General features: G+C 46.3%; 3 protein-coding genes and 1 long non-coding RNA gene across 6 annotated transcripts; 2 read left to right on the top strand and 2 right to left on the bottom strand.

Annotated features, from left to right (window-relative positions):
* Positions 1-472: 472 nt before the first annotated feature.
* Positions 473-5,911, bottom strand: LOC144215257 (uncharacterized). The gene is made up of 5 exons (XR_013330376.1): positions 5,820-5,911; positions 5,153-5,229; positions 4,923-4,980; positions 2,696-2,825; positions 473-1,578 (listed from the first exon to the last, which is right to left on the bottom strand). It is a non-coding gene; the product is annotated as an uncharacterized LOC144215257 (long non-coding RNA).
* Positions 5,912-10,704: 4,793 nt separating this feature from the next.
* Positions 10,705-13,143, bottom strand: cks1b (CDC28 protein kinase regulatory subunit 1B). Its single transcript, XM_077742872.1, has 4 exons — positions 12,124-13,143; positions 11,844-11,911; positions 11,549-11,676; positions 10,705-11,221 (listed from the first exon to the last, which is right to left on the bottom strand). Exons 2-4 carry the CDS (start codon positions 11,900-11,902, stop codon positions 11,175-11,177), a joined length of 234 nt encoding a protein of 77 aa, XP_077598998.1. The 5' UTR covers positions 11,903-11,911; positions 12,124-13,143; the 3' UTR covers positions 10,705-11,174.
* pbxip1a (pre-B-cell leukemia homeobox interacting protein 1a) lies at positions 12,956-16,917 on the top strand. Of its 3 annotated transcripts, XM_077742868.1 has the most exons (9): positions 12,956-13,121; positions 13,608-13,743; positions 14,167-14,254; positions 14,326-14,393; positions 14,523-14,964; positions 15,025-15,264; positions 15,344-15,396; positions 15,487-15,544; positions 15,609-16,917. In XM_077742868.1, exons 2-9 carry the CDS (start codon positions 13,672-13,674, stop codon positions 16,409-16,411), a joined length of 1,824 nt encoding a protein of 607 aa, XP_077598994.1. In that variant the 5' UTR covers positions 12,956-13,121; positions 13,608-13,671; the 3' UTR covers positions 16,412-16,917. The 3 variants fall into 3 exon arrangements, with proteins under 3 accessions (XP_077598994.1, XP_077598993.1, XP_077598995.1); XM_077742867.1 differs by lacking the exon at positions 12,956-13,121 and having other exon boundaries at positions 13,316-13,743; XM_077742869.1 differs by lacking the exon at positions 12,956-13,121 and having other exon boundaries at positions 13,318-13,743; positions 15,344-15,393.
* Positions 16,918-17,135: 218 nt separating this feature from the next.
* Positions 17,136-17,741, top strand: s100a11 (S100 calcium binding protein A11). Its single transcript, XM_077742871.1, has 3 exons — positions 17,136-17,204; positions 17,277-17,421; positions 17,481-17,741. Exons 2-3 carry the CDS (start codon positions 17,293-17,295, stop codon positions 17,601-17,603), a joined length of 252 nt encoding a protein of 83 aa, XP_077598997.1. The 5' UTR covers positions 17,136-17,204; positions 17,277-17,292; the 3' UTR covers positions 17,604-17,741.
* Positions 17,742-17,934: the final 193 nt, after the last annotated feature.

Raw genomic sequence — 17,934 nt, 5'->3', positions numbered from 1 at the left:
GAGTTGCCCTTTAATGCCAAGCTCAAACAAGCCAGTGGCGAGGCCCAGGGAGGAGACGGCGGGCTCTTTCCGCCATCAGTTAAAGTGCAGCCTGGCCCTACAGACCTTACCGTTTTCCCCGCGTGCCAACCGAGAGAGAGAGAGAGAGAGCAGACGCTTTGGTAACGCCGCCCCAAAGTTGACACGGCGAGCCCCACCACCCCGTGGTCTCGGCCGCCCGGGGCCTCCTCGGAGGACCCGTTTTGTAGCGCGCTAGTCGCTATTAGCATTTTCATAAAGGGCAATCGAGTCAGCGCGTCAGAAAACAGAGAAAAGGTCAGCGGGTTTCCTGAAGCTTAAAGCCGTCTGGCGCGTACGCCGGCGCACTCCATCACCTGGCCCGCTGCCACGGGCCGCTTCTTGCCAAATTGAGGGATTGCCCATTTTTCTCCTCGCTGACATTAAGGAGGCTCATTTAGCAACGGCTCTGGCGACCCCGATAGGCCCCGACTACACCCGGCTTTCCATACAAAGTCAATGTAATGGCGCGTGGAGGGACGATAAGCGGCGGGCCACTTCAAATGTTGCATTTTTCCTCAAACTATGCCGGTCCAATCCTAGAATTCGCGGCGAGATCTCCGGAGACGCACTGGTCGGGGTTCGGCGAACTACAAATACGAGTGTCGTCAAAGCGTAATGATTTGACGCCGGAGATTTGTGTTGTTTTCAAAGTCTCCTCACTTCAACTGGAGCCGGTGGCTCTTATCACCGACCGGCGTGTTATCATCACCTCGGCAGTCGTCCTTCCTCGCTCGCTACCGCCTTTCTTCCCTTTCTCATTACCTATCCTCTGTCCTTTTATTCCTCCGATTCTCTTTTTTTCTTCTCTTTTTTTTCTTACCAAGCTGGTAAATAAATCACCTAGCGGCCCGGGAGGAGATAACGAGGCGACGGGGGATACTTTCTGCTCGCCCGCAGATGTGCGCACATGCTTTTTGCCTAGCAGGTCAGAGCGATACAATACTGTTATCTGCAAGCGTGTTAAAAAGGGCCTGCAAAAATAGATGTGAGAGCTACTATTTAACTGTAAATAACCTTTAACATGACTGAGCGGCAAGTACATACATTGTGTGAAAATTATTTAAGCATGATTCTGCAACGGACTTCCTTCCCTGTAATGATTTCAATATTTTTCATGTAAAAAATCTAAACAGCTGTGTTCTTGACAAGACCAGAAAATAGCATGCCAGCTTTTACACGTTCCCAAGATAAAAGGAATGACAAGAATACTAGCAATGTAACAAACATGGACACGGGCTAAGCGTCAAATGGACAAGCTAACATGTCTTTGCTAGTAGTATGCTATTGTTACTCATCATTGTACGGATGGATTTCCGAGTACAACCTATCAAATAGCATTGAAGATTACGCAATGTTTTTGTTGACTTGAACCCTCTGGAGGAGTGACGCCAAAGAATCAGAAGCTCTTTTGTTCGTAGTGAAACGCCTCCACTCCAACCGCCATCTTTTCCACTTTGTGAATCAGCGGCCGACCGGCCATTGGTTCTTCTTTCATGAGACAACCCACACCTAGCGTTTCTGCCATGAAAGCAAACCCACACACAGACGTACGCACTGTCAAAATAGAGTCAAGCTTCACTCTCCGAAAATGTTCCACTGACGTCACATTGGTTATAACTTTTGACTATTTGAACAAAGAATCAATCATCAGTAGACGGGTAACACGTTCTCTGCACTTTCTAGCATTTGGCATAGCTGGAATAGGCTCCAGCACCCTCCGCCACCCATGTGAGGATAAGCGGAACGGTCCGTGACTGTGGGGCGCCTGCGTACCAGTAAGCCCACTCAAAGAGATGGTAAGAAAAGGTTACAAAGAGGCTTGTCGTCGCCGCGGTTGGGGTCGTTATTGCAATAAAGAAAGATGTGGCGATGGTGACGGTAGGGAGGCATTAATATTAAAAGAAATGAGGCGTGAAGAAGGACTTTTATGAGGCTTTTTTCCCTCCGTGTGTGCTCTGCGGGGGCTCTATAATTCTGTGATTGCTGTGTACTAGAGGGGGCGATGATTACCCGCTTCCAAGCAGCGCTCGCCGCGCTAACGACGGAATTAGGTGCGAGCCAAGGTGCGAGCTAGAGGTCACATTGTCATTGTGTCGTACCTTTGCCGAGTGATTGCGCACGGAGGCAATCACGCGTTTGAGTGCGCCACTTGTGTCGCCTGCGTTATTGCTGTTGGGAAGCTGAAGCTAAGGCCCTTCCTCGGCCAGTCGTGTGCGAGGAGGCGGAGGTTACCACAGCACAGAAAGGAGGGCGACTTTATTGACGGGTGTTTGCGTAGCGGGCGCCAGTCAACGGATAGGTTACGTTGGTGAAAACGCAGTCAAGTGGGCTTTTTTTGGGGGGTGTCAACGATAAGATGTTCAAACGATAAACGCGGATAACAAGGTACAAAATTGCTAAGTACAGGGGTAGAAATATAATACAATACTCACAAGTGGTGACATTTTTTGAAAGGATTGGGGGTCACTACTCATGATAAACTCATTGAAATTTATAGAATGAGGAAAAAAAAGGTTGTACCAGATTGAGCAGTACCGCTAGCTAAAGTTACATTGGGACTAGCCCTGTAGCATTACTTGTAAGAAGCTGCAATCTACGAGTACTTCAGAAATAGATCTAGCCGCACGGTGCTTACCTTGACAAGAGCCACGGTGCGCTGAAGACTTATTGGGATTTTTTTCTTGGCGCAAAGCCGGCGCTCCTCAATAGACATCATTCATTGCAAGATGAAATGAAGGAATATCATCATCATCATGATGGAGATGCTGTAAAAAAGAAATATGGCATTAGCGTTCTGGAGGCTGCTTTCATTAATGCTCTAATCTACATAGAAATGTCTATCTTTGTGTAATTCCAATCTACTTTGTTTACATTGGGAGCCATCGCATTTTTAACGACACACCAATTGAAATATGTCTGTCAGGTGTTTACTTCAGTCCAAGTAGATTTTTGTTCTTGTTGTTTTTTTACTTACCGATCCAACGGGCATATTTCTCGACTAGTACAAATAAAAAGGTAACATATAATACAAGTAAATGACAAATCATTTTTTTGACGATTTCTCAATTGGGAGCAATCCCAGCATAATGTGGGTGTACTTAATGTTATGTCCTGGGCTCCAAAAACAATGGCGCCTCTCCCCGTGGACGTTGCACAAAAAAGCCTTTTGTCTGGTCCATGTTTCTCTGAACCATAGACAAAGCGAGGAGGACGAAGAGGGAAAAACTTGGCACTTTCCCGCGCTTTCTCATCCAAAAATATCCCAGCGAAGGTTGCCTCGGCGCATCATGCCGGCAGCTATACTTGTGTGAGATGAACAATGAAAACCCAGGAGGCCATTCTCCACTACTACAATCCAGAATCTGGAGCAGTGTGCAATTTAATATCCATTACGCCGACTCCTACTCTATGTACGTATATTTTTCAATGAGGACAATGCCGCGGAAATGTCGTATCGGCCACTTGCTAACAATTGTTGATCAAGCTAACGTTTGAAGCCCGGCCTTGACAGCTATGTTTAATAACCAGCTTTGTGTCGACAGTTAAGAGCACAAAAGGGCAAATTCTAATTTTACTCTGGCGCACCAATCACTGTTTGTTACCTGGTCTCATGTCAAGTGCATTTCATTGTTTGCCTGCGCGAATGCCATCTCCAAAGTAGATGTGTGCGCAAGCATTTGAATGATTGTGTTTGTTGTTTTATTTGAAACATAGATGTTTACATCATATGTGACCAATATGACCAATTTACATCAACGCAGGCGAGATAGTTTTGGCTTGCTGAGTTTGATCTGTCGTGGAACTATTCGCAGCCAATGAGCAAGCACCTTCACATTCTCTTTCATTGCAGCACGCTGTGAATTTCAAAATAGAACATTTGTTAAGAGCGACAACGCATGAATTCATTGATTTCAACAGGGATTTATGGTTCAAGTTTTTAACATGCACTGTGTATAGTACATAGTGTAACGATGTCATTTGCAGAACTTTGGAATCGGGTAAAAAGTTTTTAAGATGTACTTTAAATTATGAAAAGTATTATAGACGTGAGAGGTTTCCAATGAATTTTGACTGGTAAGCCGTAAGCATTCATTGGATTGGTCAATTGGCGTCTTCCCTAGTTGAAATTGATTCGATGTGTATTACAATAAAATGGCGGTGAGTGAGTTTAAGTATTTGAATAGACGTGTGGCTAATATGTTATGTATAAAGCGTGTGTGGTCGTTGCGCACTTGTGTGTGCGTGTGTGTGTGCGTGTTTGCGTATTCTTCTGGAGATGTCATTCAAACAGCACGCAACTCTGTGGGGCCGCGATAAGCGGAAAGATCCAGATTCGGTCTTCTGCGCCCGGGCTAATTTTCATAATTAATTAAAGCGGCTGGTAAACATTCGCGTCACGCCGACTGATAAGCTTCCCCCGTTGTTCTCGCCCGTCGGCGGCGAATTCATCAGGCGTTTGAGTTTGGCGAAACGGACGTTACGACTTGTTTCGGTCGCCCGTGACGGCTTGGCAATCAAAGTGATGGGCCTCAAGTTGCCTTGGCGACAGGCGCAATCGCTCGCCTGATGTTCTTAAAAGTGGCGGGGATGTCTTCAGAAGCATCTTTTAAAAGACGCTTTGTCTATGGCGGAGTTGTCCAAACTTTTCGGTCGCTTTCAGACAAATTCAACAGAGAATCGAGCAAAGACAACTAATTTGCAAAAAAATAATTGTTTTTGCTCATTTACATTCTTATATGGCTTTAACAATAGATCCCCAACCCAATCAGCCCATAAATAATAGTTTTTTTTTTGGGAATGAAAGGTGAAAGGTTAAAAATGTAAAGTGTAAAGGGATCTTTTTCTCCTGCCTTCATGCTTACCTGTATCTGGCCCACTTTTCCACTTAAACGCTCCCGGGACAGAGAGGCCTGCAAAGTCCTGAAAGGAATTGTAAATCTTAGCACAAGGAGGGATGCAGAAAATTGCGGGTGAAAGAGACAAATGTAAGAAACTAAGAGGATCCATCCTTTCACACACGGTGAAAGCGCTCCGACAAACTCTGAGACCCATTGCGAGCGGACCTTTTTATTAAACGAAAAGAAAGACGTACCAGGCGGGAGGTAGATGGTGTGTGTCACCACAAATTTGATTATGAAGCAGACCGGAACGGCGTTGGGAGGCAGAGTGCTGTAAAAGAGAGAAAAAAAAAGGAAGGGAGGCAATGAGGCTGGAATAAGAGAAAAGGTGTCGCGATGATTGAACGGCTTGAGGAAAGCAACGGAAATAGAAGCAATGTCAGCAAAGAGGAGAGACGGAGGACGCTTCGTTGACTACTTTGCTTTAGGTTATAAGCAATATACAAGTCAAGAAAATCACAAATGTAATGGATTTGTCGACTGTAACTGGAAATGAATGAGTTAATGCCTACTAGCAACAACAACTAATATCCTGAATAGAATGTAGCGAAAAATACGTATACAAGACTATACTGTATATATTTATAATTACACCAGCAAAACAAACTTTGTAGAGCAAAGAGAGTATAAAAGTCAACATTACGATCAGAATTTATCATATTGAACAAAATGATGAACATTTTTTGCGTTTGTATTTAATGCTAAATCGGTTTTTTTCCTTTAATGTCTAGCCAAACTAATCGCAACGTCATTCTGAGCAACGATTATGTATAACTCCGCTTACTTTTTACAATACTGACGGGTTAATAAAATTAAGTACATTAAAAATACATCCTGATATGGTTTCCAAAATGTTTTTACCAAATTTTCTTGTGATTTCTGTCTTAATAACAACGTTCTACTCAAAAGAGTATAATTCGCTAATTACACCACCTGGGTCAATTGGAGTCGACGTCGCAGCTAATCTGACGTCACCTCATGCTGCATTCACAACAGTGGGATTTTGGAATGTCAATATCGAAATGTCCATTTCACCCCATTTCACCGGATCAATTTGTTTTTACAATTTATTTATTCACTTACACAGGCAGACACATACACACGTACAAACGCATTATATACATATATGTATAATATATGCACCTTCTCCGTCATTATACAAGTACAACGAGATTCACCTTAAATTGCAGACATAATAAGTCGCACTTGGCCCTTTAATGAGCCTTTTCCTTACAATTGGGCCCATTAAGCTTCCTTGCCTCCACGGGGGATTAAACGCACAAAACTCACAATAACGATCTCTTGATACGCAAGAAAAGTAATCGGCCAGTCCATATCATTAGCCAATCTCCCGGCGATGTCGTTACGCCGCGATAGAAACACGCCGAGGCGTTTTATGGTTTAACGACGGCGGCGCGGCGAGGTGAGCGAGGGTCGCCCGAAACACCCAAGCACGCGTCAACGTCACCGCGCCGGCCATTAGCGTTTGCGTATCCGTCTTCGAGGCTCATTTACGCGCAATCATTTTACATCAAAGACCTGGACTTGGACTCACGTCGATACGCCAGCCAATGAGTGAGTGAGGCCTTTGGTGCACTCTGCCTCATTATTGGCGCCAACGTCACTTTAGTCTAGCGCAATTAGCTCAAGGCTTTAATGAAGGCGCGTTGTAATTCAATATGGGGAAAAGCTTTCTCTAGCGGCTATTTATATTGTTATGGTGGGAACGTGTTGATGCTCCTTATATTGTTATTGTCAACCATTTTGCGCTCATTCTAGCTCCAAAATGGTCCAAAAATGGACACACATGGTACAGATTTGCATTTACAAAAGCATTTCTTGTCTATATCATACCTTAATCCAGTTCCTTACTACATTAATGTTTGACTTCCCAATTTTACTACATTACAGACTTTTAACTCAAATCGTCTGAACTCACGTATTGATTTGCATTTCCAAAACAAACCTGGACTTTTGACAGTTTGTCTAGCATGCTTAAGATAGCGCTTTTGGCTGGATAATTGAGACTCACGACGCGAGTCCCGCCTTGAACACCCTAATATCATATCGACCCGGCGGGCCTTGTTTATGTCGCATTTGACGGCGCGTGATCAATCGGGCCTGGGCGCTTTGATTGATCACCAATATTCTGTCACTGGCATTGATGGTGGGGGGACGTCTGTGCTTGGAATAATGTTCCCTAAGCGGGCCTGGGATGAAGAACAAAGTGCTGAGGTGGTGGTGCTGGTGCTGGTGTTATTACCACGGCGGATAAAGTCAGCCTCTGGCGCTTCCTTTGGTGCCACACTTCTTCCTGTCTCTGCTCATTATCCTACCCAGACTTCTTGACTTGTCTTTTTTTTCCCCTTCTGTGCATTGCGTCTTCAATGTATATGTGTGTGTGTGTGGGTGTGTGTAGGGTGTGTGTATTTGTGCCCTGGTAGCGGCTGGTGCTTCACTCCATCCATCTTTGTCTGAGTGCAGACACACACACACACACACACACACATATATATACGCCTGCCTTATTCATATCCTCCCGGCCGTCTCCGCCACAAGCGAGTTTCTCCTTGACCCGCGTTGCAATGTATGGTATCAGAGAATACCTTTTTTTTTTTTTTTTTGCATTTCTATCTTATAATATAACGGTGTGATTTTTCGAGGGGATACGAGCAGCTCCCCAGTAAAATAAACCAATTCCACATGGCTGTTCATCAAAGCGTGGAAAGGTGCTGTGAAATAAGATCATTCTTTACCGATTCCCCATCGAGGAAATTGTGCTGTTGCAAAAGCACAAGTAGTCAGAGGTAGAGAAGAAGTCTATCAAAGAATTTATGCGCAAACAACAACAAATACACTGTATTATATGGAGTATAAGCCGCTTTCCCCCCCTATTTTAGCTGGGCCTACCACTTATACTCCAGTTCCATCCAAAAAAACTGTTAATATATTTCATTACTGTTTCCTGTTATTCCATAATATTTCATTATGACTTCAAAGTATGTTGGGTCTTTGTTCCCGATAAAAATGTCTTTTCCTAAAAATGCAATTTATACACAAGCACGACTTATAAAAACAATTTCCTTTGACCGAATGTGGAGATCAAATATTTGGACTATCTCGGGCCACCCAGCTGACATCTTAGAAAGTGGGGCTGCTTTATTTTCAAGCGCTTTTTTCTTCCTCTGCACACGTCTTGCTTCCTTCAGAGCTTCAGAGGAGGGCCAATTAAAGCGCTGGGCTCCAGCCGGACTCTCTCCGGGGCCGCTAATTAAACAGGAGTCTTCCCCCGCCGCCGTCCCGCCGTCCGTCTCCATCTGCCAGCTCTTCCCTACGTCCTCCTCGGCCGGGGAACTTTACGTTAGTATGGTGTCAACTTGACTAAAGTTGTAGTTTAGAGAAAGCAAACGCGGAGGTGAGTTGACCAATGGGCAAGGCCCAAATGAGGCAATTATCTTTGAAGCGAGACAGCCTGCTTGAGCCAGCCGTGCGAGTATTGTCAAGGAGACGACGATGACGACGATGGCGGCGGTTCTGACAGCTAATTCAAAAAGAGAAGAGGCTAAAAGCATTAAACGGCCAGATAACCGCAGCTTGTCATCGCTCGGGAGAACACGGCAACAGCGGCGGCGGCGACGACGTGTCACCCGTGTCAGAAAAGATTACAGTTTTTACGCACATGCCTTCCATCTCGCCGCTGATGTTTCTCCCATAAGCGGAGACATTTGGCCTTATTTTACTTTTTTTTTCCTCCCGTTGCTTTTCTTGTTTAAAAGAGGCAAAAGACTTTTTGTTTTAGCTCATTAGTTTCACGATATTTAGTGATCCGACAATCTCATTTTAAATGATAGATTTTGCATCATTTTTAACCAATAGGGACTAAGATAATATGATAAAAAGATGTATAAAAGATGAAAAATGTAGCGTTGGCAACATGGCGACAAACGTGTCTGACAAGTGCAACAATGGACAAGGATGAATGTCGGACATGTTGCTATGCATTATTCATCTCTACCATTTGACAAGCGTCACACTCAAATGTGTTTGTGGATTACAAGCGCTAGAAATTCTGTGGCTGTGGAGAGGGCTGCTTATAGCGCCTATCTCACACGCAAAAGAGCCTCTTTAGCAACACCAGGGAAGGAAGAGCTTTTGGTTAGGTTAGTAAGCTCCACTTCGCAACGTGAAACCGTCCCGGGGGAGGAGGCTAAGTAGCCTGGCCGGTGGTCAATATGTCAGACGGCGGCGTAATCCGCCATGATGAATCTACACGGCCCGGACAATTAATAACGCCGGGCTCGTTAGCGCCCGTGCCATTGATCGCCTTAATTTCAAGGAGGCGTCGCCGCCTGCTGATCGATAGCAGTCGTCCATGGGCCCCCCTCTACGCAATAGAACCACCTTTGGGTTTTTATATTTTAATATTTGCTAAATTGGGAATGATGCTCATTGACCACACCCTCAGAGCGATCGGTGTAGCTGAGCGGCGACACTGCTAAACATGTTGCGGACACGCTGATCGATGACGGGACCATTAGGGAGTTGTGTGTGTGTGTTTTTGTTGTTGTTGTCGTTTTTTTATCAGGAAAAGTGCTTGTCCAAGGCTGCCTGATGCTTAGTGAGGCACTTAAACGGATGAAGTCACCAAAGACATGTCAAGGATGGAATCCAAAATGCTGTGTGAGAAGATACGCCTGACCGGGGAGCCACCTCATCACAATTTCACTTTAACTCTTGTGCTCCATATTGTTTTTAACCCCTTCACTATCAACAATGAGCCATTCTATAGCACGACAAGTAGGTTCACGAGAAATAGTTTGACAAGCGAAACTACACTGGAAGCATTACCCCAAATACCCCGACGGAAACCCACGAGAAATTTGACAGTCAACGTAGGCGTCGCTTTTAAGCCTGGCGCACGCTTGGCATTCTTTGACATTTTCTACCTTAATCCAAGATGCAAAAGTGTGAAGCCGGACGACGTGTTTACCGGAGGCCAGACTTTGAGACGTGGCTAACTAGCCGGCGCGAAAGGTCACCCGCTACATAGTAAACGGCCCCATTTTGCCGCTCTTTGAGATTCCGTAAACATACCCACGGCGTTATCGTCCGCCCGTACGGCGGCGACTGGAAGCAATTTTGGCAGACCATTGGTAGATATACGGCGGACGCAGGCGTACGCTTTTTTCACCCCGCCGTCACACCTTCAAGGATGGAAAGATTGCCCGCGTGAAACTCAGCGGGGGCCAGCCGGCAGCTGCGATTAGCTCAGCAACATTTTGTGGGGATCGTCAAACGGGCCCGGGCTCCTTTTTTGCTCCATTAGATTTGACCCCGCCGACTGAAGCAAAGTCAAAGTCGGCTGGGCTTTTGTTTTTGTTTGCGCGGCGCATTAAAAGGGCGGATGTTTTTTTTTCTCCCTTGCAAATTGAATGCACACAAGAAAATTGGAAGCGGCTTAGAGGACAAATAATGGGCCTAAAAGTGTAGGAAATTCAGATGGCTAGAAGCGGTGCTTGTGTTTTACCGCCCTCTTGTGGTGAACTACCCTCAGTTTACATAGTGACTTTTTTCTTTTATGTGGGGAATTATTTTTGATGATTTGTTTGTTGGGTAGCTGTTATTTGATATTTTTATGCCCATTCTTATACAAATTTTACTTCTAATTGCAACTTAAAAAACGAAAGCATTTCTCAATATATTTGACATTTATTTCAGATATGGCAATCAAATCATAAATACCTCATGGCAATGGGCTCATGCGCTCAATAAGCCGAGGTTTCATGGTCGTGTTCTCTCACATAATTTTTTTAGGCAATTCCTTTCAGAAAAGTAGCTTTACGTGCACATGACAAAAATAAGTGATGTTAATTTCCATCCAGCAGCGACATGTCACTCAAAGCCACACATCTATGTTGTTTTTGGGGGGATATGAGCCAAACATGTGGCTTTTTTGTTTCTTCCGAGCATAACCGAGTATTGACAAGTTTACAAAAAAAAAGAAAAAGATTAGACAAGTAAACGTGCAGAAGTCTTTTTCCCGTCAAAAGTGAGGCAAGTCTTTTCTTCCATCCTTTTGAGTCCACGATATCCCACACAAGGCGAGAGGTTTGTAATCCAAAAGCATGACAACGACTGTACGTACATTTAAGAGCGAGGCGTCACTTGAGTAGGATCCCAGGTGGGCTCCTCTTTTTTCCCCTCTCACCGCCATCTTTATTTTTGATTGGCAAGAGGCCTTCTGAAGAGCAAAATGTGTGGCTCTGTCGAAAGACAAAAAGGGACATCATTTACAAACAATATTTTTAAGAGGCACTTAAGTGGGTCGTCCACAGTAGCTTTGGGCGTCAACCCTTCACACTTTGGCTTACTATTACCTAAGCTAAATAAACAATGGTCATTCACTATTCTGTTTACTTGATATGAGCACTTACAATTATTGTAGTGACCACACACAAGGAAGACTATAACATTTACATAAATTAGGCTATATCAAAATATCTGGATCGACCCACAGGAACAAGTGATCAATATTTGTAGGCATAACATTGTCATTCCAAAAGCTGTGTGTGTGTGTATGTGTGTGTTACCTGGCTGGTGGATCATGTAATGCACCCATCCTTGACTCTGTTGGACGCCAAGGTTCCGCCATTCGGACTCTGACATTAAATGTGTCTTTGGCACACGCTTGGCAATATCCTTGGGCAGCATGACATGCCTATATATGCCAGGAAATGGGACAAAAAAATTAAAATGTATTCTCCAAAACCTGCTTTTGCCTCTTAGGTTTCAAACTTCGAACTTTGGGAAACTTGTTAATTATACAAAAACGTACAAACATACCCTTATATTTGGACAAAATATAAATGAGTCAGCTATACATACCTGTATTCGTATTTTTCATCGTCATATTTATCAGAGTAGTATATCTGCTTTTGCGACATGGTGGCAACCTGGTGGAGAAATACAAGTTTCAGACGAATTCAAGGACAAGTTTGTGAATACATATATACAGTTAATGCACATGTCAACATGAAATGTGCATTTTTTTTAGCATTTGGGTAGGTCAGCTAGGCTAACCGCTGCAAACTCGAATGAATAGCTTGATTTAAGGACTAAAAGAAGTAGTAATTGTTCACGAAAGCACTCGAAATACTAAAGTTACCTTGAACGATTCCTCGACAATGTATAGGTGGAATTTATTTGTTGTTTTTTCGGCGTGGCCCACTTCAGTGACGATAATACTATCAGCCCACTAGTGAAATGCGACCAAGAGCCCGCTTTTCACCATTCAAATGTATCTCGCCTCCTCTTATTGGTTGACATGACTATAGCATGTTCGGCTCCAATTGGTCCAGCTAATCCGTCGCTTTCGAATGACGTACCAAAACCATGACTTCCAGTTGGACCCGGCCGTATTTTGGTTTTGTTATGTAACAATAATAGATATTCTTCGCACTTTGTTGTTGTGCAAAATTTATTGTTAGTTCTTATTTTACTAATTCATGGTTTTATAAGCCTTTTCCTGTCTCAAAAGTGTCCCTGTGCCATGTGCTTTTTTCTTGTTGCTGTCATATTGTGTTTTTGCAGCATTTTCATATGTACAGGAAGATTATTTCCCAGAAAGTTACTATCCAAAAATGTTCTATACGACGTCGGTGTATCCTTTGACGATGATGAAATAAATGAGCAGACTGAGCAACTGAACATTCTGTAAATCCCCCCCTCGGTCAAATATAGCCGTGCAGACGTGTCATTGAGTGGCTGGTCCACGTCTACCTCCTTCTCGTATATAAATACATGCGCTCAGTCGCATGTGTGCTAAAAAAAATTGCATTGGACGCGTCCTGAGGTCGCCATCACCTGCCAGCCATCAATCAATGCTAAACTATGGGTCACTTTTGCCTGCGCCAGATTTTTTTATGATTGGCGAAAAACAGCCGAAGAGTCGATTCATCTCAAATCCTATTGGTCAAAATGTATCCTCGTGCCGATTGGTGCAAAGTCAGCCAGGCTGCTAACACATGGGAGCCCATTCTAGAAGGCAATTGGTCGAAAATCTAGCGAACTAACGTGACGCAGTAAAGAATTCCCGAAGTTCCCAAATTCGGGGGGACGTTTCGAGGGGACTAAGTGGATATTCTGTTGGAATTTTTTCACCAGGTGAATATTTGATGTCCTTTGTGTCCGGAGGAGTTACGTTGGGTCTTTCGTGCATCTTGTTTTGCAGTGCATGGACGCGGAAGTCATCCGACATCCTTTGTTTACCATCACAAAGCTCGGGGAACGTGTTGCTTTACTCATTCATGTCACCCCTGTGTGCGTAAAAAAAATGCCAAATAATACACGCAAGATCCGCAATTTAAACTGACGTGTGGCGAAGAGCGTGACCTCACAGCCAATATTGTCCTTTTTGGGCCATTTCGCCGAGCGGATTCGTCATTCATACGATGGGGATGTTATTATAACAGCAGGACTTGCGTCGTTACGTAACCTCTATTGCGGCTTTAATCCGTATTTTGTTTTTTTTCTCTTTTTTTTCTTATCCCGTGCGTACGCGAGTCACGGCTGCTCTCGTCCGCGCAGTCCATGTTAGTCGAAGCACAAGGGACACTTCTTGTCGTGTTGAACTTGGACTGTTTTCTGCAGAAATCCCCCCGAAAAGGAGAGACAAGTGTCCTGTGCGCTGTGCAAGAGGCGCCTATAGGTGGCAATGTCGGACCACAGCAGCAGCACTGGAAGCAGCGGCTCGTCCACCAACAGCTGGACGCTTCTCACCCCTGAGGTCAGGCCTGGAGATTCCACAACACACTCTCTTTGTCTCCATAAAGGAACACAATCCGTTGTGTCAAGGGAAATAGAATTAAGGTGTGGGTGCAGCTACAGAGATCAAGTTCTGTAGAAGGAGTTATTCTAGGAAAACAAAAGAGGCATTGACTCTTTTTGGGGTGCTTATTAGAGGATTTTGGAATAAAAAACAACTATGTGCTGATGACATCAGTAGTGTCTTTGGCTTTGAAAGGTAAACATCATCATCAGCATTTGCTTTTAACAGTTTGAAAGCGGTACACGCCTTGAAGTTGGACTAAATGGAGGTTGACACATGAAAGTTAACATTAGCATAGTGGGAGTCTTGAACTGGATTGTTCTTTTTTTTTGCAACCAACTTGAGAATTGAGGACCTTGGCTTTTGTCTCCAATGGCACAGGAAGCGGCGGCGGAAAACGCCGGGCAGCTGGACGACGGCACCGAGAGCTTGGGCGACGCCCCCAGCCTGTCGGACGAACTGGTGACAGGTAGCAAAAGAGCAAAGACGTCAATGTCGGATGTTGATGTTTTAAAGTGACCTGCTGGTGTTATTTTGCAGCTGCCGTGGCGGAAATCAAGCCCATTGACGTTCCTGCGCAGTGTCTCTTATCAGAAGAAGGCCACCAGGTTAGTTAGTTACTTGGTTTTAGTTAGTACGTCATCAAACACAATAAGATGTGATCTTCTAGAAAGTCCTTTTTCAAATCCAACTAAACCAGAGAAAGTGTTTTTCATTGTAAAAATAATACCTTTCAGGTATGCCAAGAGACGGCCCCCGAATCCGGAGATGGCCCCGCCCTCTGCTGCCCCCTCCAACCCGACGAGCCCGAAACCGCCGACTCGGAGAGTCGGGCCCCGGTCATCGTCGATATGGTGACCAGTTCGCCCGGCGACGACGAGCCCCCGGATGCGGCCTTCGTCTCTAGCGCCCTTTTCACGGGGCTGCCGGGCGAAGTCGCCGAGTGCGACGAGGTGGGCCGGGAAGCCGTGGCGGACCAACCGGAGCCGGCCGTCGCCGCCGATGAACCCAAAGACGTGGCGGAGAAGCCGAGGGATTCAATCCATCTTGGAGTGCCGGAGGTCATTGGGTCATCGGTAGAGGAAGAGATTTCCACTGTGGGGGAGGAGCAAGAGGAAGAGGAGGAAGAGAAAGAGGAGGAGCCATCTGTGTTAGAGGCGCAAGATGAGCAGAGAGAAGGTACTTGAAGTCAAAACATTTTTAGGACTATTGTAATAAGCTCTTTTCTTTGGCCCACAGAAAGTCCCGCTAGTTGCCATGACGACGGACTTCGCCATAGGAAAAGCGCCCCCACACCCGGCTCCAAAACATCGGACGAGGAAGAAGAAGAAGACGAAGAGGAGGAGGAGGAGGAGGAAGAGGAGCTGGAGATGGAGTTCAAACTGCCGGAAAAAAAGCAAGGCAAAATGGCCTGGTCGGTCAAGAAGTGCATGGTGGGCGTGGCCGTGTTGCTCTTCCTGGGCGCCCTCTTCCTATCTGGTGGGTCTGGTGGGTTTTTTCTTAATGAACCACATTTCATGCGCCAAGATTGACGGCTTGTCCTTGTGCCTGTCGACAGGTGACTTGGACCCCGTTGATCCCGTCCAGGTTGCCGTTGAAGAAAGCCAGGTAGTTTGCCTTGTTCCTGACACACATACACATCTAATGTTGACTACAGTATAGCTTGCACATCTAAATCTAGTCCATCCTTTTGGTTAAAAGGTCACCGACGACACGGCAGAAAATAGCCAACCCTCGCTGGGAGGGAGAATGTCGTCAGGTGGGTCTCCCCTTTGACTTTTTCCAGTGTGTCTCGGTTTTGAGCACCCTTTTCCTCGGTCCAGATTTCCAGGCCGTGTTGGATCTCTTTGACAGCAATGGCAGCGGAGACCTCAGCCAGCAAGAGATCGACGCCGTCGTGAGGATGCTGGGAAAAAACCCTTTGGGGGACGTCTTAGATTCCATCGTCAAGGAAATGAAGGCAGACGGTGAGGATGCCCCCGTCAAAGAAGCCCACCAAAGGAGATTCTGGGAGCACCTGGAGAAGATCCGGCGGGAGAGCGCCACGGCGGGGGCTGCCGACGGCCCCAAAAGCCAGCGGGGCAGAGGCCACCAGAGAAAGGAGGAGCAGAAGCGGCGGGCCGAGTGGGAGAGCCGCAAGCCGGAGCGTCTGCGCCAGCGGCAGGAGAGGAGAAGGTCCGAGCCCTGGAAGGCCCACCACCACCACCACCAGAAGCAGCAGCACGCCAAGGACATGGCCCACTTTTGGCTGGCGCGGGAGCAGAAGTTGCGGCGCCCGGCGCGCCCCCACCACCCCTGCGCCACCGTGGAAGAGTGCGCCGCTCGGGAGGGCCTCTTCCCCGTGGAGCTGTCCGAGTTCCAGGAGCTCCTGGAGGGCTACCTGGGCAAGCTGGAGGCCTCGCCCGGGGAGAGCAAGGACTTCCTGCGTTGGCTGGTGGCCGACTCCTTTGGCGGCAAAGTCTTCCCGCATCAGCGCCGGGCCTTCGTCGACTTTGCCCGAGACGTGGCCGACGTCCTGGAGGACATGGCGGACGCGGCCCAGGGCGCCGACCGCGGCCTGGAGGACGCCATGGAGGAGTTTGAGAGGGAAGCCCTCTGGAAGTTTGCCAACATGGAAGAACAATGAGCCCCCCCCCCATAACCCCTCATCCCCACCCCACCCAGAGATGGTAGCACCCGGGGAGTTGTTTGTCGCCAAGTATTAAGTGTTCCCAGCAGGCCTGACACATTATTTGCGTTGCTAACAAAATGGCGGCAGCACCTGCCAAAGCACCGCCGGCCAAATTGCCACCAAGTCTGGTTCCAGTTCCAAAATTGGTGTCGCTAGGGACTGAATGTTTGTGGCGTTTGGCTTGATGATACTTCTCCGTGTCCCGTGCAAGAATGTTGACCTGTCCTATTTATTTTTTATTTTTTGCGTTTGAAAGATGCATATGCTGACGACGTGCCTTTACATTGTAAAAAGACGAAAAAGCCAGTGGGAATGTTGTGCTAAAAACACTCTTTTTAAGAAGGATGTTTTGGACAGTATTTGTTTGGGAAGGTTGGCGGCCGGGTTGCCAGATTGGTGGCCTGGCGCCCCATTTGCTCCAATGTGAAGTCCAATAAATCATAAAAACTGAGGAAATTGCATCATGTGTTTTCATTTTGACCAAAGAACATCAAAGAGTTTTGGAGTCTTCTTCAGCCATTTTGAAATGGGAACGCTGGCCGCTCGCCATGTGATGTTTTGCCGTAAACTCCATACTGCTTAGATAGGCTCCATCCGGCCGTTATCTGTCCGTCTTCACCTTACGCCATCAGCACTTTTAAATGCGGGCCGCCGTCTTTTCCGCTGACCCCTGCAGACCCTGGCCGCGTTTATATAGACTGGCGGAGGTGGAGAGCGGCGTTCCTGCCTGAGCGCATCACGCCATACGGTGAGTCGTACGTTTGATGGTCGGGATCTGCGACTCCTAAAAAAAATCTGGGCTTTTCTTCCTTTCTGGCAGTTCCAAAGAAAGCAACATGGAGGCCGCCATCATGACTTTGGTCAACCAGTTCAAGACGTACGCCGGCAACGACGGCCGCGCCGGCACGCTGAGTCGGGACGAGTTCCACCGATTGGTCGCCGAGCAGCTGCCCAACTTCGTCAAGGTAACAAAAGCCAACGTTGACGCCAATGGACGTTTCGACTCAGTCTTTTTTCTTCGCAGGGCGGCGATTCGGGCGCCGTGGACCGTCTCATGTCGTCACTGGACCAGAATTCGGACGGCGAGCTGACCTTTGACGAGTTCTGGCAGTTGTTGGGCAAACTGGCCAGCCAGCGCGCCGCTTAGCGCCAAACCGTCTTCCTGCTTTTTGTTCCCGGTTGACCAGATTAGCATTCATTCATTCATTCGCTGCACTTGGCCCCGCCTCCATCAGTGGCCCGCTGTAACAAAATCAAGCAAATCAATAAATCTGAATGTTAACAAGTAGTTTTGTTCAATCCTACACAAAATTTTGATTCACATTTTTTTCTCTATTAGCAATGTATAAACATTTCATCAGAGAAAGTGTGTAAAAGTACAAATACAAATCTTGAAATTGTAGAACCCAAATAGTGAGAACATTAAAAACAGTGGGCTAATCCCACATTTATCAATTTTTACTAAGAACTGCAACGCA

Source organism: Stigmatopora nigra, chromosome 21 (assembly GCF_051989575.1).
Source record: "Stigmatopora nigra isolate UIUO_SnigA chromosome 21, RoL_Snig_1.1, whole genome shotgun sequence".
NCBI classification, from domain to species: Eukaryota; Metazoa; Chordata; class Actinopteri; order Syngnathiformes; family Syngnathidae; genus Stigmatopora; species Stigmatopora nigra.
This window is presented reverse-complemented; position numbering and strand designations above follow the sequence as displayed.